Source organism: Micropterus dolomieu, linkage group LG01 (assembly GCF_021292245.1).
Source record: "Micropterus dolomieu isolate WLL.071019.BEF.003 ecotype Adirondacks linkage group LG01, ASM2129224v1, whole genome shotgun sequence".
Classification (NCBI taxonomy): Eukaryota; Metazoa; Chordata; class Actinopteri; order Centrarchiformes; family Centrarchidae; genus Micropterus; species Micropterus dolomieu.
In genome coordinates, this window is record NC_060150.1 from 41,294,204 (window position 1) to 41,316,935 (window position 22,732).

The 22,732-nt window shown below is 40.4% G+C and overlaps 1 protein-coding gene and 1 long non-coding RNA gene across 3 annotated transcripts in view; one reads left to right on the plus strand and one right to left on the minus strand.

Annotated features, from left to right (window-relative positions):
* Positions 1 to 17,984, plus strand: part of map3k15 (mitogen-activated protein kinase kinase kinase 15) — a 29,665-nt gene extending 11,681 nt beyond the window's left edge. The window contains exons 15-29 of one of the 2 annotated variants that reach the window (XM_046063246.1): positions 53 to 186; positions 1,106 to 1,233; positions 1,494 to 1,624; positions 2,359 to 2,464; positions 3,680 to 3,837; positions 4,030 to 4,213; positions 5,051 to 5,228; positions 6,049 to 6,223; positions 7,323 to 7,508; positions 10,680 to 10,785; positions 10,916 to 11,156; positions 15,618 to 15,760; positions 15,838 to 15,944; positions 16,054 to 16,130; positions 16,706 to 17,984. In XM_046063246.1, the coding sequence (XP_045919202.1) occupies positions 53 to 186; positions 1,106 to 1,233; positions 1,494 to 1,624; positions 2,359 to 2,464; positions 3,680 to 3,837; positions 4,030 to 4,213; positions 5,051 to 5,228; positions 6,049 to 6,223; positions 7,323 to 7,508; positions 10,680 to 10,785; positions 10,916 to 11,156; positions 15,618 to 15,760; positions 15,838 to 15,944; positions 16,054 to 16,130; positions 16,706 to 16,799 (2,148 nt within the window). In that variant the 3' untranslated portion in view covers positions 16,800 to 17,984. The remainder of the gene's footprint in view (positions 1 to 52; positions 187 to 1,105; positions 1,234 to 1,493; positions 1,625 to 2,358; positions 2,465 to 3,679; positions 3,838 to 4,029; positions 4,214 to 5,050; positions 5,229 to 6,048; positions 6,224 to 7,322; positions 7,509 to 10,679; positions 10,786 to 10,915; positions 11,157 to 15,617; positions 15,761 to 15,837; positions 15,945 to 16,053; positions 16,131 to 16,705) is intronic. The other variant, XM_046063313.1, reaches the window with a different exon arrangement.
* On the minus strand, positions 14,527 to 16,102 carry LOC123979462. The gene is made up of 3 exons (XR_006827230.1): positions 15,847 to 16,102; positions 15,685 to 15,732; positions 14,527 to 14,636 (listed from the first exon to the last, which is right to left on the minus strand). It is a non-coding gene; the product is annotated as an uncharacterized LOC123979462 (long non-coding RNA).
* Positions 17,985 to 22,732: the final 4,748 nt, after the last annotated feature.

The following is a 22,732-nucleotide window of genomic DNA, read 5'->3' on the forward strand; positions in this document are numbered from 1 at the left end:
AGTTGATGATGATTGCTGATAAGGAATACGTATGTTTCTGTGTGTGTTACAGTATGAGTATGACACCAATGAGACAGGGGACAGGGTGGTGCTAGGGCGGGGCACCTATGGAGTGGTGTACGCTGGGAGAGACCTCAGCAACCAGGTGCGAATCGCCATCAAAGAGATCCCTGAGAGGGACAGCAGGTAGGTGTGTTAGTGTGTGTTGCTGTGTAGGAAGATGATGTCCTGAAGTGACCCTGATCAAAGTTTACCTTGCTCTACATTCAAATTCAAAATTGTTGTTTTTTCTGTTTTGTTTTATTTTTGAATTGACTGCTCCCCATAGTTACTGTCAAGTGTCACTTTTTTAAAACACTGGGGTTGTGTCTGAAATTGCATACTAACGTCCTGCCTACTACAGTATTTACTGCATGTAAATTTGTTCTTATCCTGGTTGGATGCTTTCTATAGAAAAATGGACTTGGACAAGCAACACATAGGCAAGACCTTTGAATTGCTTTTTGTATTTCTGACAAGAAGTTTCACTTACATAAGAGAAAGAGCTCTGAGAATGAGGAAACATAATGCTTTTTCATGCTTTTCGGATTTTGAAGTAACGTTACCACTGTAGGTTCTAATATAGTTAGCTTGGCATTGTAGCAGATAAGCACACGGTTTAATCCTTCCCTTCTACGGTACTTCTGCTTGTTCTGTTTTAGGTATTGCTGAGTATTGCTGTCAATACAGTCCCATGTGATTGGAGAATGATGTGAATAAATCCAAAGCTTGACAGGCCTGCCTTGCCTTTTGGTTGCTAAGCTATGATTGCACAATTGCTGTGTAGGGGTGTTTAGTGAGGGGTCAGGTTAATTAGTGTTAAGAAACGTTGTTAAAATTCACTGCAAATGTTTTTTGGCAGCCGCTAAAGAGTAACTTAACACTAGATGTATTTGGATAATAGTCACAAGGGATAGTAAATGTTTTAATGCATTTCTAATTTCACAATATTCTTACAACACTAGGTTTTTGTGTAAAAACATAAGAATGTTAAACACATTGAAGCTGTATCTGGATAAGGGAAAAAAAGTAGTTCCCTCTGATTCTTTTTCTCTCTGTGAATCAGGTACTCTCAGCCCCTTCACGAAGAGATTGCCCTTCACAAGTACCTGAAGCACAGGAACATTGTTCAGTATTTGGGCTCCGTTTCTGAGAACGGCTACATCAAGATCTTCATGGAACAAGTGCCTGGAGGTGTGTTTGTACCAGAGAGAAAGATGGTAAAACAATGACACAGTTGTGTCATTGTAGGTGACAAACTTTGAGAAAATGTCTCAAAAAAGATATTTTTGTTAAATAAACTAAAACATAGCTCAGATGTGATGATGGACAAATTGACTGTATTTCAGAGATCAGTGCTTGTGACCTCTCGGTTACTGGGCGGTCTCTCTAACTGCTTGGTCGTCTTCCCATTTCATGATAGGTTTTGGACACTCCTTCTCTCCTTTCTCCAGGAAGCCTGTCTGCCTTGCTGCGGTCTAAATGGGGCCCTCTAAAGGAGGCGACTATTATCTTCTACACCAGACAGATTCTGGAGGGGCTCCGATACCTGCACGAGAACCAGATCGTCCACCGAGATATCAAGGTACAAGGAAGCGCGTCGAGCAAGACTGCCTAACAACACAGTCTGTGATTCGATGAAGTGTAACATCATTATGGTGTGGTAATGATTGGATAATAAAATGCTGGTTGAAGTAACAATCCCGGTTTGGGATTATTGTAGCATATTACACATATTATATCTTCCTTAAAGCTTCAGGCAAGGCATTTTAATATTATACAAATTTAATCTGAAATGTCCGTGAGAATAATTATAAGGGCAAATAACTCCACTGGCATTTGGGACTACATGTGAAGCTACATATCATTCGGGTGCAGTTGCAGATCTACACAAATTATAGGGACATAGGGGCTCAGACGAAAAAACATTTTTAACGTTCTTCAGCATTTGAGATTTTAGGAAATATTTTGGGGGATCGTTATGGGATTCCAAATTACATAAAAGGGGTATAGCGTAGACTACTACAGAGTCGACAATACGTAAATACTCAACAATGTTGATCGCACAAATAACTTCCATACAATGTTCCGACCGCATCCTAAACTATGACAAAACAGAAAAAAATTACTATGTCTTTCAGCTTGCATCACCTTTTTTACAAATCATGCTTTAGAAACTTATTTCAAAAAGTGGTGGGGACATGTCACCCATCGTCCCCAGTGTAAATGATACTTATGCTGCAGAAAATATGAATAGCTTTTTCAGGGTAAAAAATGTGATGTAATCCTAGCCCATCTTACTTGTCGTCTCTTCATTAGGGTGATAATGTGTTGGTGAATACCTACAGTGGTGTCTTGAAGATCTCAGACTTTGGTACTTCTAAGCGGTTGGCAGGAGTCAACCCCTGTACAGAGACATTCACCGGTAACTTCTTTGCTTCTTCCTACTATAAATTATGCTGTTGTCCTGTTAATATGTACTACAATACTTGTAGTTTAATTGTTACTGGCATTACTGGCGAGAGATTCTTCAAACAAGAATCTGTCATAAGGATTTCATTATGGTAAATGCATAGAGCTCCAACATATGGTAAATGTAAAAGTGGAAATGTTTTCTACTGAGGAACGTCCAGATGTGAACATATGAGAAATTTTTTACAACATAAAAAATTACACTTTGTTACCACAACAGCACACATTGGTAAACAACTTGTTGAAAGAAAAATAAACTACTGCAGTGATGGCTTAAAGAAAACGGCACACATCCCAGTGCAGTCATTCAGTCGGCAGTACAGGGAGTCTGGAGTCATAGAAATGCTGCAGACCGTGAGTCTGCATGGTCCGACAAAATGTCAAGAGCCACTATAAGCCTCTATGGAAACACTTGGGACACACGAGCGTGTACGAATGTGCATGTGCAGGCATACAAACATACACATTCATTGGCCATCTGGCCTTCTCCAGAAGCGAGCGAGGTGTGTAATTAGGTTAGCTAATCAAGCAGAGGGTGTTTACCTTTCATTAGCAGGTGTGTGTGTGAGTGTGTGTCCTTATCTGTTTCTCCTGTGCCGCTTCCCTCTCTCTCCCCTCTGAGTATCTTTTTATAGCTCACTCTGTCTCTCACTGTTTACATCAGCATTTAGAGCAGACCACACATGCCAAATCTGCTCAGAATTACTGACAGCTGACAAAAAACTTGGAGATAAAATAAAAGATAGTCAGCAATTTCTCCTGAAGTCACTTTTTGGGACTAAAATAACTCTAATCCCATGTCTTCTGTCTTTTTTTTAACCAATAAAATGAGTCGAATTTTGTTAGCAAATCTTTCTTTTCTGCTCCGCCACTTTGTCTAAAAGTCTGGATTTCAGAAATAAAGTTCAAATGAAAGCCTTTTCTACATTAATTACAGATTTGTCTCCTCTCCCAGACCTCCAGTTAGGTTGAAGCTGACTTTGTAATAAACCTTTAGACAAGACAAGCGCCAGCTGTTGCCACCTGTCCAGAAACATTTCTAAATATCAGTTTCATTTCGTAAGTCGGACAAAGATTTGTAGATGCTGATGCTAAATGACTTGCTTGCATCGCCTTATATTTTCGTAAAGATTGTTCCAGGTTATTATCTCTGCCTCTATGTCTGCAGGCACTCTGCAGTACATGGCTCCAGAAATTATTGACAAGGGCCCTCGAGGGTACGGGGCCCCGGCTGACATCTGGTCCCTGGGATGCACTATTATAGAAATGGCCACAGGGAAACCGCCCTTTCACGAGCTGGGAGAACCACAGGCAGCGATGTTTAAGGTAACTGGGTCACTTAAGGTGACTCAGTACACGTATTTGCCTCTATGTGAGTGTTGTTGTAAAAAGGATATATCTTAAATCTTATATTAGAAACAGAAAGGGTGGAGAAAAGTGGATGTGGGATTTAATTTCTAAACTTTCTCTCTGCATGTCCTTAAATACTTTGTGCGTCCCTGTGGTTTTATGTTGCAGGTGGGCATGTTTAAGATCCACCCAGAGATCCCTGAGTCCTTGTCACTAGAGGCTAAGGCATTCATCTTGCGCTGCTTTGAGCCGGACCCTCACAAGAGAGCCATCGCGTCAGACCTCCTCAGAGACACTTTTGTCAGACACAACGCTAAGGGCAAGAAGAGCAAAATTGCCTTCAAACCATCAGGTGAACACACGTGCACAGCCAGTACATTATCCAGTGATGACCTCCCTGCAGGAACCGAAAGTCCTTCACATAAACACTTTCTACCAGATGTTCCCAGAAAGATAGAAATATGGATAGCTTTATGAATCCCCAGAGGAGAATACTAATTTGTTCGCCTCTGCATAGTGACAAATTTCAAAATATACACAATTTATACTGCTCACAGCAGACAGCAGACAGCATTTTAAAAACACACTGACACAACAATAGATACTCATACACACATAAAACATAATCTAATAGACATTAAAAAGAAAGGAGACCATACAGTTGTTGTCTTAACCTACGTAGTTCATTCAGGAGAGTTTAATTGAAAAAAGGGCTTAAAATGTTCTTAGGGAACAAATTTATTTGCACAATGATAAAAAAAAACATTACCCAGTAATACGTGTGGAGTCCTTGGTAATTTGACAAAAGCACCATGTGTCTCTCGACACTGTTGAAGGAGAAGAACATTAAGGCTAGCTGGATGGACCAGGTAGACAACTAGGTCTGGTGAAAAGTGAAGGTGAATAAGGTAGAGGGGTGGAAGTGCATCAGTCGGAGACTTAAATTACAGCTGAGAGCAGCAGAGAAGGCAAATGATTTTAAAGTTTGACAGCAACAAATGATTGGCTCATGGAGGTCGTGTCCAAATCTGATTGGTTTAAGTGAAAAGAATGAAACCCAAAAACTAATATATGGGGCATTTCTAAGCACTGAGTCATTATCAGATCATCCCGTACACTTGACGCTGTTAAAAAAACCTCCCAAGACTTACATTTACTCATGTCCTTTTCTTAACTGATGTTTTTGCAGACTACATCCACAGCGTTTCCCTGCCGGTGCAGCTGCAGTGCGAGGCCACCGGGAGCAGCAGCAGTGAACACGGTTCTGTGAGCCCCGACTGCGACTCCAAACACGACGTTTTCTTCCAGAAGAAGAAAAGGTCTGGCTCAGAGAACCTGCTCAAACCCCACAACTCCAACTACTTGAGGTGTGTTTGTGTGTGAGAGCAGATAGTGAGTTCAATCAGGTGAGCTGGGTCAAGTTTTTTTTAGATTTTACAAGATTTTGAGAGGTACGGCATAGATTTCTTAAATATCTTGAATTCTTCTTTATCTCAGCTGCTATTGCTTTCCTGAATTTGCATTAAATAAAGCATCTTTAATGACTCCAACACTCAAGTTAACCTGGGTGGCATCAGATTGGCCTTCTTCTAACAGTCCTGCTGAAATGCAAAAATAATATATTACAAACTCTGTGTGTGTGTGTTTGTGTGTGACAAAATGCATGTCCCCTCAATGTAAATCATCACATTTAAAGATGAAGACTTAAGGTTTAGGGTTAGAGTAAGTAAGTCCCCAGAATTTGATTGCATGTCAATGGTAACGTCCTCTGAAGTGATGTAAACACGACTGTGTGTATTATAGGTGTGTGTGTTTGGGTGGCAGGTGGCCTTATTGGGCTCACAGTGCGCTCCGCTGCCTTTTACAACACTATTATAATGAGGTCTGATCCTTTTTACGAGCTTCAGCTGCGACAGAGCACACACGCACCGTCACACGCACACCTGCCTCGTGCACAGACACACGTGTGTGCATACGAATCCGTGCACGTCCAGCCGCGCTGACTCATGCTGTCTCTGCACTTTCCTGGGCACACACAGTAGCCAGGAGAGGCTTGTATCTGTAAATAAACTGGATGACGCGTCACGCAGTTGTAAATCAGTTGTGTACTCTATGTGTTATTTTATAGTGCTGTGAGATCACTCTGTGTGTGTGCGTGTGTGTGTTGCGTGCGTGTGTGTGTTGCAGTGTCCCAGATGAGGGTTCGGTGTCGGAGGACCGCAGTGCCCCCGCCTCTCCAGAAGACAGGGACAGCGGTCTGTTCCTGTTGAAGAAGGACAGCGAGAGACGGGCGATTCTGTTCAAGGTGCTCAATGACGACCAGGCAAAGGTCATCTCCAACCTCAGGGAAAACCACATTCAGGTGTGTTTATATATACTGTATATTCAAATTATCCAAGCAAGGAAAAGGGGTGAACCAGCGACACAGTTATGGGCGGTCTCAATTGTGCACGTGGTGAGCAAAGGCTGACCCGTGTGGTCCAATCCAACAGACGAGCTACTGTTGGTCAAAGTGCTGAAAAAGTTGATGCTGGTTCTGATAGAAAGGTGTCACTACACACAGGGCATACACAGTGTAGTCCATGCCTCAATGGGTCAGGGCCGTTTTGGCAGCAAAAGGGAGAACTACATAAAGACCAGCAGGTGGTCATACTGTTACGGCTGATTTGTATATGACAGTCACAACAAAGAGGTGACAAAATGACTATATATAGATAGATATAATATAGATATAATAAAGAAATACAATTATCAGTTTGTCAATGTACAGACAGACAACATACACACACAAAATACTGTAACAAAACAGAATACTGAAATCTAAAGAACATTTCAACCACCAGTTGGCAAAAATGGCCCACACTAAATATGCAATCATGTGAGTAAGTGGATTGCCTGCGGCTCAGGTTTATGTGAGAGTTGGCCACGATCAAGACATTATACAGTTCCTGTAAGGTCACATTTTTTATGGCATCAGTTCAGCTGTACCTATTAGTACCCTCTACTCTAATCACTGGACCTTTTCACGTAAAACTTTGCTGCATTGCTTGCTGTCTGCCACTGTTTGTTTTTGATACTACCACTGGGTGGCGCAAAAGTCATGTGTTTTGAAATACTACACCAAGGGATTTGATGACAAATTTAATTAAAGAGGCTTTATATTCCTAGCAGTAGTATTTGTACCAGATAGTTTATATATATGGTCAGTGTGCAGTGTCTTTAGCGTTGTTTCATTTTTGAAATACTATATCATATAACAGTAAGCCAGCCATTCAGTTACATAAGTCTTACACCAATCTTTGAATCTAACATCACTGTAAGGCTTGACATTGGGACATTTATTTTATACTTAATTATATTTATGGGCTCAGTAAGCTTTGCTGAAACTCATTTGTATTTCTGTATCTGTGTGTGTGTGTGTGTGTGTGTGTGTGTGTGTGTGTGTGTGTGTGTGTATACAGGGTAGTGAAGAGCTCCAGCTGTCCGTCGAACACATTAAGCAGATCATCTGCATCCTTCGAGACTTCATCCATTCCCCAGAGAGGCGTGTCATGGCGGCCACCATCTCCAAGCTCAAGCTGGACCTGGACTTCGACTCCACCTCCATCAACCAGATCCAGCTGGTGCTCTTTGGCTTCCAGGACTCGGTCAGGATACACACATACACAGCTGAATAATTCACACACACAAGCTCATGCAATATATGCAAGCATAAGCGCTGTTATACAAGGTATTTGGCCTGAGTAATTGGTGTTGGCACATTATGAAACAGTAGAGCTGGTTGTCATGGTCACAGAATACAAGGGAAAAGACGAGATGTGCAAACTATTGTAGGCTGATACAAAGAGATATTATGCACTGAAAACAACATTGTTAAACATCCACTTAATAGTAGTAAGGCAATATTTCAGTAAAACTTGTGAAATTAATCAAGAAAGTGGTTAGGTTGATGTGAATTTTGTGATTTGTTTATCCAATCCAGTAGTGTTACTTTCGTCAGACGAAACTAAACGAAATATGTTCGTCAGCGACCTTTTTCTCCCTGACTAAATTGAGACGATGACGAGACAATGTACTTAAACACTGACTGTGACTATATTAACATGCAATATTGACGAAAAATGACGAGACTAAAATGTAATTGATAAAATAAAAACGTGAATAAAATCGTTTTGTCAGTATGAGGAGACAAAATATCACAGGCCATATTTTCTCCCTCTAAATTTTCACTTGAACAGTGTCTTTACTCAGCTGTATTTTTTTCTGGCCGACCGGGGTGACTTTCAGGGTGCGGTATGGTGAGCAGGTTGGTGGACCCAAATGCAGGACGCAGAGCGGAGCAGGTACAGTTCAAAAGGGTTTATTGTGGCAAAACAAAAGGCGAGCACACTTACTGGCAGAGATGCATCCAAAGAATAAACAATCCAAATGAAACAGATAACCTAGAGACGAGACAAGCACAGAGCTACACATGACAGAACATATCACACTACAAAACACTGCAATGACCGGACAAAGACTAAACAGAAACACCAGGTTTATATACACACACACACACAGGGACTAACGAGCAGGGCGGGAGCAGCACAGGTGATCAAGGTAAACGAGGCAGGCAGAGACATCAAAGGGGAACAGAGAGGCAGGCAGGCAGAGTGATAACTGGGGGAACAGACGCTTGACAGGCAGACATGGGACAAAATAAATAACCAACACAGACAGAACACATGTTACAAAATACCAGACCAGAATCTAACTTCAGACAATAACAGAAACCTATGTAAACAAGACCTATGTAGACAAACACCGACCAACTATAACACAGGAATCATAACAGACAAAACCTAAACGAGAAAACAGAACTAGAACACAGAGTACCGAGCAGACTAAACAATAATGATGCAGAGAAGGAACTAGAAGCAAATACTACGACATGAACTAAGGCACAGGACTAGGAACAAAGACATGGAACAAAAACCCAGACTCTCCAACAAGACACACAGACTAAACAGATACAGAAAGGACTACAAATAACAGGACTGATTGAGAACTAAATGAACAAAGCAGAACAGACACGCCCACAGTGTGACAGCGATTCCTGGTGTGGGAGAAAAATGTTAGTCTGAAGGACGCGAACTCTGGTGATAAACACAACATGCTGGGGAGAAATAGGCGCTTAGATATTTGATCCCATTTCAAAAACAGTGAGGCGGACAAAAAAACAGTTATTAACTGTTATAAACATTATATCAGACGGCAAGCAATGTGGTCATAAGATTTCTGGAAAAAAACTCTATGAACTTGAAACGGCATATCAAGGCTGGGAATTGAGAAAAGTTAATGTTTCCTTTGCAATAAAAATGAGAACAAAGATAACATTCAATTTTACAAAGCATTTTATCTATGTGTGAAATGGTTGAAATAAAGGCTAAAGGCTAGACTAAAATACTTTTGATGTTCTTTTGACTAACATCAGACTAAAATACCCAGACTTTTATTCAACAAAAACTTGATAAAATTGTATACAGTGGACTAAATATGACAAAAACTAACAAGGACATTTGACACAGGACTAAGACAAAATTTTGAAATGGCTGACAAAATTAACACTACAATCCAGAATTCTTAGTACTTAAACTACTTCTATATATTTCCATCAACACAGTCAAGATTCTCAGTCTTCCTACTGGACTGAGTTGAACATACTTGAAGACTCTTCTTTGAACTGAAGAAAAGAGGCAAAACATCTTCGAGTATCTTCAACCAGGTTCAGTTGCCCTTGATTTTGTACCTGCATTGTATTGTCCTACAATTAAAATCTTTGCTTGTTAGGAAAATTAAATATTTAGATTTGACTTTAATAATGAATTGTGAACCAAATTTGTTACGTTGTTGAGTCAAGCACTGGACATGGCGAACTGTTGAGGGGATTAGCAACGGCTAATATCGGTAGCTTTCGCACTTAACCCGCTCTCGCTACACTTCTCTACTTGTTACCTCTACTTCACTGTATATCATTCTCGGTCCTCTTTCACACTATACGTAGTCGCACAGAGACAGCTACTAATGAGGAGATAGTGACAGTAATAGTAAACAGCATACACATCCATATCAAATGGACACACACAACAAAATTGTTAATGTTTTCTTCCCAATTTGTCTAAATTGTGAATTACATATGATTGCATATCTTGGAGCCAACTGAACTCTAATGGCCCTTTTAGATACAAAGTGATTTGCACTGCAGGCACTACAGTGTATTTATAATACTGCATTTAAGATAACAACAGAGCTTCCTTAGTAGTGGAAGTACAAAGTTATGGAGCAGAGGAGGCTCAAACTAGTTTTAAAACATGCAACATTGATGCTACCTGTATTTATTTCACATAACACACCTAAAGCACGTGTTATACTTTCTGCTTGCTTGAGTCCGCTAGGTACCGCTAGGGTCCGTGTGATGAAAAAATTGGCTCTGTGCAGACATGCCTACCTACAACAAGCTACACGCACCAGACAATGAAGACGCTTCCATGATACCGCTTTGATGTCTCTGTATGAATACAAACTTGTGTCATGACACTGGTAGTAAACATATCCTTACCATTTTAATTTATGTGCTTTGGCTTGGCCCATGTGGGTATTTGTCACAGTATGCGCGCAAGCTTGCCATGCAGTGCGCTGTGCGTGGGCTTTGGTTGACACAGCAACAAACCACCCTGGCGTGGCACAAGCCATTGAAAATAATGGGTTTCAGAGTGCAGTGTTGCTTAGACTCTAAGGTCTGAATATCTGTCCTTGTTTCTTTGTCTCTTTGTTTTCAGGTAAACAAAGTCCTGAGGAACCATCACATTAAACCCCACTGGATGTTTGCTATGGATAACATCATCCGCCGAGCTGTGCAGGCTGCAATCACCATCCTCATTCCAGGTGGGCGGGTCAGAGCTTTCACAGACACATGCAAAGCTTTCTGTCTTTCATCTGCATGTTTGCAAGTAAACATTCCTGCTTAATATCCACATTAAGAAATGAGTTCACAGTGCCACACATGATTTGACAGAGCTGCAGACCCACTTCGGCCCGGCATCTGAGTGTGAGGGAGCAGAGAAGGAAGACGAAGTGGATGAAGAGGAAACAGAGTTTGGTCCTGTTTTAGCTCCTGCTGCTGACGACTCGGGGACGTTAGTTGACCCCGCTCACTCCACGCCCAGCACGCTGAACTCGGCTCACTCCCAGGAGCATCAACGCTCACATCATCAACTGGGAGCACAGCTGGGGCGGCTCAAACAGGAGACCAACAGGTACTTGCAAACACACGCACAAACACAGACTTAGCAACACATTAAGCCAAAGATGTGTGAAATGATACAAGTTGTCACAGTCGTGCTGTGGATGATTGGTGATCGTTCCCTCTGGCTGGATAAAGCCCGACTCTCCTCATTTTACGCATGATCCATGATGATACAGAAGATTTAAAAACAAATGGCAAAAATAGCATGTCATGTCTTATTAAGAGTAGCCAATCCTCCCTGTAGTTCGCACCCTGCTTGTACCACGGGTAGTTGGTAAAAGAAGTTTTGCTTAAGTTAGCCAAAAAGACATCTGTGTACGACATTGCTAATGTTGGTTGGAACTATAACCTACTGGTAACTAGTTAATTATGCTTAGGCCTATGTACCTAAAGAATTAATTATGCTAACACCTAAGAAGTCCCAATAAAATTACCACCTGTTTGAATGTAACCTAAATAGGGATATGACTTCATCCAATGTTTCCCATTTTCCCAGCCCAGTGTGGCCCGCCAGAGTCTAATCTGTCCCGCCACAGTTTCATAATGAAGTAAAAACTCTAACATTGTTTTGCGCCATTGCTTTGGCAAAGTATCTGTCAAATTAACTAAAATCTGTTTTTGTGCCCTCTTTAAATCGCAAAAGACTGTGATTTAATTAAATAGGCCTAAGTATAATAAGTAGGCCTATAAATAAGATATTAAATCAGTATAAATAAGTTATTTTTAACATTAGCATTTACTCTGAAATGAACTACTTTTTACTTTTACTTGAGTAGATCTACCAGTGACTTTACTTGTACTTAAGTAAAAATTCTTCAGTGTAACAGTACTTTTACCTAAGTATAATATTTTAGTACTCTTTTCACCTCTGGTTGTATGGTGCAGTTTTTCTTTTTTTTTAATAATGTGGGAATGCCACTCAAACAGTTCACACACACACACACACAGACTAAGAATAGCTTAGGCTGACAGAGTGAATGTGCACCTGCAAGCACAAGACACACACCCAAACCTGAAAACACACACACGTGTAAGCATGTCAAGAATGCAATTCTTCCATGGCTGCATGTCAGTGTTGTTTGTCACTAAATCCACAGGGCCGTTATAGCAGATGGCAGTTAAACTGAAAAAGCAACAAGACCTTACCTGACCTTTCCTATAAATGTTTTTTATTATACCTTTTTAACCAGGTAAAAGGCTTACTGAAGTTACAGCTACATTACATTTATTCATTTAGCTGACGCTTATATCCGAAGCAACTTACAACTGCTATATATGTCAAAGGTCACACACCTCTGGAGCAACTAGAGGTTCAGTGTCTTGCTCAGGGACACATTGGTGTCACAGTGGACTTGAACCCGGATCTCTCACAACAAAGTCATGTGTCTTATCCACTGCCCCATCACCACCTGCCGCCAACACATAAACAGCATTATGGCTATAAAGGCAACACAAAAAACACAAGTAGGACAATAATACAGTACAATATAGCAGCTCAGAGATAATTCAACATTTAGAAAGGGAGATGTAAAGGCCCTGAACAAAACAAAGACGACACACACAGACATCTACACTACATGGACAGCAAACTAACCGTTATAACCATATTACAAATTATATGTTTACAGGTCCCATGTACACTTTATTTAACTTTTTGCAACAAAGATTTAAGGAGGAAAAATTTATTTCGACATCATTTAAATTTGAGTGACCGCTCACTCCTCCTTTTCCACGCTCTGTCAGCTCTTGTGCTAAATAATACGTGTGTCCTCCATTTGTCCAAATTTCTCTTCTTTTCTTCCTTGTAATAAACCAGTCGACTACTACTACTACTAATATTACTTGTTCTTTTCGAACAAAACGCACGGTTCGGGCTACTGTAGAAACATGGCATCGCAACATAGCAGAGATATTCTTGTTGCCCTTAGGATGTATTGATGACACCCTGACTTCATCTAGCGCCATCATCTGTTTCAATATGTCCAAAACTTACCTGACATTCCCATCAGCCTCAATTGTAGCTCACATTCAGTGCTAAATAGCAAATGTTTGCATGCTAACAAGCTAGGCCCTAAGTACTAGTAGCAGTAGTACGTAGCCTTACTAGTAGTAAGGGCCTACTGTAAGTACAGCCTCACAGAGCCTCTAACATGGCTGTAGAGTCCTGTTAATGTTGGAGTTGAAACAGGTGTCAGATAACATAGTAACTTCCTGTATTAGTACTTTCAGATTCCAGATTGTATTTTCTTTCCAGCCCAAACAATAGGATACTGTGGAAAAGGCAGCTATTGCAGCTATAAAATTTACCAAAGTTTTCCCTGACACCAAAATAGATGTGAACTTCAACACGTCTTTTGTTGTTTAGTGCCTGGAATGTCCCTGCAGTTTTTATATTGGCAGGACTAAACGGAAACTAAAGGATAAATATGAATACTGCATTATATCATAACACCTCCAAAACAGTTGGCATTGAGCAGATCCCTGATTCCAGAAGAGTCTACATTGCCAGAGTAACTAAATTCACAGATTTTACTTTTGTGGAGTTTTAGAACAGGTGTATTTCAGGAGGTCTCTCAAAATCTATCCAGCTTTTTTTAGACAAACTTTAAAGGTCATTTGCATCCTCAACTTGCTCTTGGCTTACAGCCACACAATTGCAGCTATGTGTCACATATTTTGCCATTGAAGAGTCTGTGTTTGTTCTTTCACATAACCTGATGAAAGCTTGCGGAAACTGCGTGCATGGCTCAAACTGTTCTTCAGCCATGCGTTACTAAACACTTTTTATTGCTCAGGGTTCAAGAGTGCCTTTGTATTTCTTCTCAAAAAAAGGAAATATGCACTTTATTCATTGTAATTTGTTTGTTTATATATGTCACGGTTAGTCTAACCTGTCAGTTGAGATTTAATTTTAGGGTTGATGTAGGAGTTTTTAAACTTTATTCAGGCTCATTAATTGGTGGAAATAACTAACTAAAAGTACTCAATACCATAATTGACCAACTTTTTGAGTAGCCTATATTCCAAAATCATTAATTTTGCTTTCACTTAATGTGGATTGACAGATGTTTGTTATTATGTCCTTGTGTCTGTACTACTGCGTTGAGGCTACATAAACAGTGCATGGTTGGATAATAGTATTGCGTGTTCTTGACTAGGACATTCAAGTACGCTTCCAGTTCAGTTATGTATTTAGATATTGATATTTGTATACATTATTTTAATCTTAAGATCATGCAGCATGTAGTTTTACTTTTCCTATTCACAGAGACCCAAGCTACAGTCTTTATCTGATTTTAAAAATGTTACTGCGATACCACAGACACAAAGACAGAATCAAAGGGTTTTTTAGATTTTAATCATAAACATGCACACACAAGATGATTCAGTCAAGACGCAGGACCACACACTAAATACAACACAATTTCAGAGAGGCGGTTCCAGGAACTTGAGCGTGGAGGCAGACTGTGGTCGTCAGCTGGCTGCACTTCTGCGTGCAGAGAAAAAAACTGTGGATGAACTCAAGGCCTTGAGGATGGAATCAGCATGGTTTATACATTTTGTAGTGCAAGCAAATACACATCACATTGGTGACTTTTAACGATCAGCATGCTGTCAGTTGCCATGTTTCCATCAAGTTTTTTAATGCACATTTTGAAGTATTACAAAAGGTTGATGGAAACGGCAAAATTCGAAAAAAAGTTTTTACACTCACTTGATGTGACTTTTGTATATTTCAAATAAGAGTAAATGCAATAAATAGGAAAAGGAAACACCTTTGCAGAATAAAGTCTGATTTAGTTTACATTTCATTTCACTCCATCTGATTAGCTATTTCTGCTGTGGGCGTCTTCCCGGAAAATTCCCTAACGCGCGGGAACATAGCTGGTTGCAGCTTGCCCTTATGACAGCAATGTGCAACGTCATCTTCTGACAAAACTGCGCTTTGCATAGCCTTGTTTATACAGCTTCAAACCAGTAAATGGAAACACACCTAATTAGCACTTTCTTTTTTTCTTTCTTTTTTTTTAAACATTTCAAAAGTTCTCTTAAATTTCGCTTGACACTTAGACCATGGCTATAGACGCGTTCATCGGACGCGTTGCCAAGGTGACGCGGCCGGCCCGAAGTTAACTTCCGTTCTGTTTGATTGTTATTGGGTTTGGTGAGTGATATCCAGTACAGTGATTCTGAGGGGCGAATCAGACCCAATGGCCCAATTATCGTCTACCCCACTTATCATTTACATGACTAGGCCAGTTCTAGTGTTTAATTTCATGTCATGTCATATGCTAATTAGCTTGTTTGACATGTAGGCCATTTGTGTGAATTTTAGCAGGATTCAAATTCCTACGTACGACTGATGAACGGACCAGTGTATGTGTTTTTGATAGCTTTCTGTTCATCTATGCTCAGCTGTCCCAGGCCCTCCATGCCATACACCTGTGAGATCTAGTGCTTGTTATAACAGATGTCACGGTTGCTGTGGTGCCCCCTGCAGGCTGCTGGAGGAGCTGCTGCAAAAGGAGAAGGAGTACCAGCAGGTCCTGAAGGCCACACTGCAGCAGAGAACACACGACCTGGAGCTGGTCAGAGTCAGACACAGACCACCAGGTAAACACACTGACTGACCAGATTGGTTAACTGATAATGTTTGTGCTTCTCTTCTCTAACTCTCTGTTTTTTAAAAGAAATCTCACCTCCCTCCATCTTCCATATCCCAGCGGACCACGAGCCGGACAAGCAGCTCACCGATTGGCTGAAAGAGCAGGGGGCAGACGCTTACACCATAGATAAGGTTGAATTGGCTTTTGAACTTCTGTCTATAGCTTTTTCTTTTATGTCCATAAGCACACCGCAGCACACCGTGCGGTTTCAAACTGATGGTTGTGTGTGTTGGATTCTAGTTTGTGCTGGAGGAATACACGCTGACTGACGTTCTCAACGACGTTACCAAAGATGACCTCCACTGTCTACGTCTACGGTATGTACTCTTAATATTAAAAACTAATTTTGGCAGACAGGAACATCAAATCAAGCTACTCTTGGTGGCTGACAAATGTTACAAATGCATGGGTAAAAAATAACAAGCCTCCATCAGAATTATCATTCTTGAAAACATGTGTATGTGCGCGTATGTACAGAATCTGCAGGTTTTCAGATGCATCGTTGTCTCTTTGACATTAACTTTCCACGGTAAGCGGCCGTTTTGGTGAGGGTAAATCTTAGTGGCAAGACTCAAGGTCTAATGGATTTCAGGTACAATATTCAGTAGTAGTAGCAGGAAATAGTCTACTCATCCCCCTCTTCTTATAAACAGCCTCTGTGTTGGTCTTCCATCAACAACAGTCTGCTGCGCCCACGTCAGGATCCTCTCCCAGAGTACACACGGGTTGTGAAGCCGTCTTCTTTCTTCTGAAGTCGATCTCCATCTAAGACAGATATTATGAATTTAAATCAGCTCCCAAGAGTAGCTGAACCAGATCTTCCTTTCTAAAAGTGGACAGAAGTTAGTTTTCTCTTTTACTATGCAAAACGATGAATCCTTCTTTTCCTCAGGGGCGGAGTCCACTGCCGCATCTGGCGAGCCATCCAGCGGCACCGAGAGCGAGAGAGGCTGAGGAGTGATGAACGCTCTGAAGATGATGCATGATGGGATACATGGACAACAACTCGGGGGGGCTCTTGTTTTGCAGAAACACGTCTGCACACTACCAGCATTGCATGGCCGTCTCTGCTTTGTGCCTCTCCACGGTGCCTTCTCATGTTGTAGTCTGCGTTGTACGCACAGGACTGACTGAAGCTTAGTTTGACTGTAAATCGCCATACAGTGTCACACTTGACCAGACCAAAGCACATTAGTACAGGTACTACTCCATGTATCTGTATGTGCATTTAAACGTGTATGTGTAAGGAAAAATGCATCTTAGCAAACACAGAAACTGTTTCGAGTGATACTCTCTTGATTTTTCACAGCGAATGCAGGTTTTTCTTTGAAAAATAAATCAAAATGTCCATAAAACCTTTTCAAACTGCTTCTGTAGCATAATCTGTTCAGTGGTGTCCATTCAGATTCTCAATATAGTTTACACAGTCAAACTTTTGCCAAAATATGGTTGCATTCTTTTCATTGTTACTCCACACATGACCCTGTTGAACTGGTATTAGCGCATCATCCTCTTGTACTTGTACGTCAGAAGTGCTCTATCATTTTTCATACTGAGCAGAGGGATGGAAAGCAGAAGGATGTTTATGCAAGTTCCGGTAAACATTTTGAAATTTAATCCAAGCACAGCCCCATATCTCTGTAAAAGAGTTTATCTCAAATCCGTATCATCAGTAATATAAATTCTACAGAACTGGCATTTACCTAAAACATGCAAAACCATTTGAATGTTCTCCAAGATCTTGTGACTCATAGACTTGTCAGACTTCCTTTTGCATTTATCCCCTTGGTTTTCAGCCAAGATGATAAACCATGAAAACTTTCTCCCAGCAGACTGAGTCAGGATAAATCCCTTCATCATTTACTGGATACTTCAAAATCAAAATCAAAAATTGTGCGATGTTGATCTTCCACATAAAACTGGAGAGCTCTGTTGTGTGGGAGTCGAATACATTTCAGCTGAAAGCCTAATTTTTGTAATGTAAAAATATAATGTACCCACATTAAGATGTTCACACATCCCGGCGGCCTTCACGTCACTGCCTTTACATTTGAATGCATGTTATTTATTAGTTGTTTAAGATTTTATTTGCATTCTTTATGAAGTAACTTTTCTTTTCTCTGTGTACCTGCATTTATTTTTTTATTCCAACTCTTAGGTATGTGCTTGTCTGTTTCATGATTGCTTTATAGCTGCAATAAACTTGCAAATAATGAATTTGTTTCCCGCTTTCTTTAAAATCTCACCAAGATATTGAACAGTCTATGGTGTCTTGCTGGTAGTTTACACAAACCTCATTTTACTGCTGTTCTTTGCCAGATTTTTTTGTTCAATTGATCGGTGACAATTAGCATTTAAAGAGCACCTTCCAATACTGGGTTAATAACAGGGAGAACTGTCTGCTAGGAGTTTTTTTTTATGGGTCTCTCAGCTCTCTCAGATTACCAGACTAAGAGTTGACAGCCATGCTGAGGGTCTGTGAGGCTGTAACTTCAGCTAAATGCTAATGTCACGCTAACACGTTCACAGTGACAAACATGCTGATGTTTACCATTTTAGTTTAGCATTTTGGAACGCTAATATTTGCTTTTTAGCAGTAAACACAACATAAAGCTGAGGCTGATGGAAATGTCAGATATTTGGTCATAAAAGTATTGGAAGAATTAAAACTTTGACCTGATGGTGGCGCTAGACAGGATTTTAAAAGATCATCAATTATTATAATTAATCCTTGGGACCAGGGGACATGAATGGGTGTGCCCAATTTGAAGGTAATTAATCCTACAGATTTGGAGACATTTACTCAAATCTACAAATCTGAAACAGCATGGTGGTGCTAGATGAAAAATCTTAAAAGGCTTCAGTTAATCCCTCTGGGGAACATGAATGTCTGTACAAACGTTCATGACAAACCATCACATAGTTGTTATTAGAGCTATTTCAGTCTGCTGTTCAGGCTTGTTGTTGACAGCAGTCACTAGTCATGAACAAGTATGTCTAGTGACTACAGTCCAGTATTTTTCCAACCCAACAGGTTTATTTCATTATACTAAAGCAACAATGAATGCAACGTGAATAAATAACAGAGGTTTTGCAGAGTTTGAATTCTGATCTGTTGCAGGGAAAAACCGACTATATCAAATAACCTTCATTGTCTGTGTGCATTCTTTACATTTTTTATTTGGCTGATTTGGCTTGAAACTCATCTTCTCAGACTTCAGCAGAGAAATTAAAAACCCACACTGGTAAAACAATGCTTAATTCAACATTCAAAGACACTTGTGAGAAGTAAAATAAAATCTTGACTTGAATATAAGCAATAAAGATCCCTTACAAAAATGTAAAGCATTGTAATATTTATATTTCAAAACAAAACAAGATAAACAGCTTTAAAAGAAAAAACATTTCTCAAAGGTTGTGGAAAATATGTGAAACTACAAGCTTATTTACTCTGTCTCCCAGAGAGTTAAATGAGAAGGTCGATACCACTCTCATATCTGTCAGTTAAATAAAAGGCTAGCTACAAACATAACAAATCTATTTCCTGTCTATAAAGCATCTGCACAGCCCTTTTTAATATTAAATCTGCATCATTTACATCAACTTGCAGTTTTCCTCTTAGTTGACTGACACTTTTCTGCTGCAGATTATCCCAATTCACTTGCCACTCTCTGCAGTATGCAGAAATATGTATTACATTGTCACCACACCCATGACATGCAGATGGCAGAAACAACTTTAAATAGACACCTCACCTTACTGCAATAAACACATCCTGACTGACTGGGGCCTAAATTTAGCTAACATAAACAGTCAGGACAGAGTTAAGATTGAGGTCACAATCGAGTGAGTTGCTGTGTTGAAACATGGGTTCTGTCAGCTAAAAACTAAAAAAATGTAATGGGTTTTGGTTAAAAAATCTGTAAAGACAGCACTATGACAGCTTGTCATTTAATCTTGTGGCACTCAATTTCCTGAGCTTCTGCTCTGGGCCAATTTAAATTCTGTACACTGAAGACCTTTTTCATTTACACCTTTGACATTATATTTTATTTTTATTGCTGTGTACTATAGGTTTCCTGTTTGCAAACAACTGAGGATGTTCTTTCAGCTGGGGGGGTAGAAGACAGACATCATGACAGCTTACATTTTGTGACGCTCCTGTCCAGGCAAATCTCAGCAGGCAGTTGGCCTACATGAGAGGGTCGTCAGCTGATGAAGCTCACCTGGGCCCTTAAATCCACCCTGAGTCACCTCCACAGCACACTTGCCACACATCCATGTATTGCTTAAAAGTTAATCTCTGGCATGGATCTTATTGTCACATTTCCTCAAGCAGGTTTATGACAATATGGACATATGATGGTAAAATTTGTCTGCAGCTCTTGACCAAAAACTGCACACCTCACGTTGACATCAGTTGGCTTTCGCTAGCTAACGAGACACATTAAATTCCAGTAAGAAATGATTTGCAGAAATAATGTTACCTCTACAGTTGGTGAGAAATGAACTGAGTTGGTTTATTACTTAGTAAGTGACAACTCGTGTGTATCTCCCCCCAATTATCAACTTTGCTCCAAAATCTATATTAATTTAGCTTGGGGGGGCTCGTTGGCTAGGTTACTTGCAGCATGGAATTTGTAAAGGCGTGTATCTATTTTAACACTTACATTATGTGTTAAAGTAAGGCACTTTTTACATTTACAGGTGGCACACCAAAGAAAGATTATTCCTTGTGCTATGGTAAAAGAACTGGTAGCATTTACAACAGCCACTTGCATTACTGTAGCTTTTGTAACACATATGGTTGTTGACACATATATGGGGAATCTATTTCACATAGACTACTCAATTTAGTAACAGAAGACAAGACTGATTGTTTACAGATTGTGGTCCGGATGTTCAGGTTTTGGTCCTCTGTACGCGTCTGGGGTTTCTTACTTCTTTTCTGCTGCTGCCGGATAGAAACACAAAACGCCTGAGTCTGCATTACTTCACAATGACGGAGTTTTGGATTGCACCACAGTTTATGATTACATAAACTTTTCTTAAGGGATAAAGGTCTGTATCGGGTTGTGAAAAGGAACAATAGACAAAGAAAATGTGGGATACTATGCTCATTGTCAGACTCATACCTTTATTTTGGGTGTCTACTAGAAAATGTTTACAAGCTTTAATGTTCAAAAAACACATTTTTTTCTCATAGGCTACTGTCCATTGCTTCAGCGCCTCTATTCATCCTCCATGCCATGAGACCTCCCTTCCTAAAAAGCCCTGGACCTAGCTGGCACAGCGCTGGCTATGAGAGACTACGCCTCACTGATTACAGCACAGAAACACAACCCTGGTTTTGGTGAAGATAATTTATTTTATGGGGAACATTTTCCGTTTTCCCTGTGATATCCTCCGGCTGCTCTGCCTCAGCTTTCTGTGATTTACGGAGTTAAGTTACCTGTTACTTTAGCCGCTAACTACTGCTAGTAGCTACTTAGCTCAGTTAGCTGTGCACCTAGCCGTCCTATTAGCTAATTATGCATGGACTGGGAGCTTGCCGTCTTGGTGTTTACAAATTTAAGGTTAGTACAGAAGGTTATGGCCGCTGCTTCAGGCAGAGCTAGCTGATAACAGCAGCTATAGTTAACAGCAGCTAGCTGTTACTGTAGTGAGTAGAAGTAGAAACAAGCTATCTGTCCATCAGGAAACAACCATAAATCAAGATGAAGAGCAGCTGGAGGACATTGAGGGAAAACCAGAAAATATTTACCTTTCCTTCAAAACCATAAAAGCACTTTCTGCAAGACATACTGAACAACCTCCAGCTTTGTAGCTCAGCAATGGAACGACCGCAGTGTTGTGTTGTTGTTGTGTATGTAAGGGTGATTGGACAATCAGTGTTTGAGTTTTAGAGTCAGTTTGATGAGCACCTGGTAACGTTATGTATTATGTGTTGGGTGGTTCATATAAAATGGAAAGCTGATGTACTAAAAGATGGAACAAAAAGACTTCAACACAATACTTATAATAGCAGGAAAGAAGGATATCAAACTCAACTTCCTGCTCTTTGGAAGTATGTCAACCTCAGCGCCCACGTTGGAAACCGAGTCTGGTCGCTGACAGAAAGTCTGTAAAAATGGGTGGTGTTGGGAAATTGTAGACGTAAAACTGGGAAATGGGTCACCCTGAAAGGGAGCTGCCAGGGCTTGTGTGTTGCTGTTTCCTGATCGGTTGGAGCTGAAGGCCATGAAGGATTTGATGGCAGCTGACTCCAGGTAGCATAAAACCCACACCATCCTGGTGGTCCAGTGGTTTCCTCTTCCCTGGCACCACGTAGGTGTACGTTGGAGTTCTTATGATTTCCAGTACAGTTTATTTGGTAGGTTAATGTCTTAGTTAACCTGGCAGCATGTTTTCCTGCCAGTCTCATTTGTGAGAATAAGACATTTTTGGTACATTCACTTAACTAAATTAATCTCTGTTAACTAAAATTCCTTTCTTTTAGTTATCCATTACATGTGTTTCCCTAATTTGGTTTGGTCACATACGCAGACACCCACAGAAAAAAAGGACAAAGCAGGAAACATAACCTTTCACTGCATTAATGCTGCACCCTTCTGTGATAACCAGCCGCCGACACTGCACCGTCATCTGTCTTTCTACAAAGGAGTTCACAACCCGGACTTTGGTGAAAGCCATACAGCAGCCGTGGTGCCCTGCACAAACACAAACACAAACACATACACACAGGCAGAATAGTCATCTGATTCAAATAAAAATAAATTTTGGCAGGCAACCTCCAATACTTAACATCTTGACAGTTGTTGGCTCACACAAGTGGTTTATGCATGTTGTCAGGGCCTCCCTGTGTTTTGGTTTGAAAAAATACTAATAAGTTATAAATGATATGATGTGACCTCTCAAA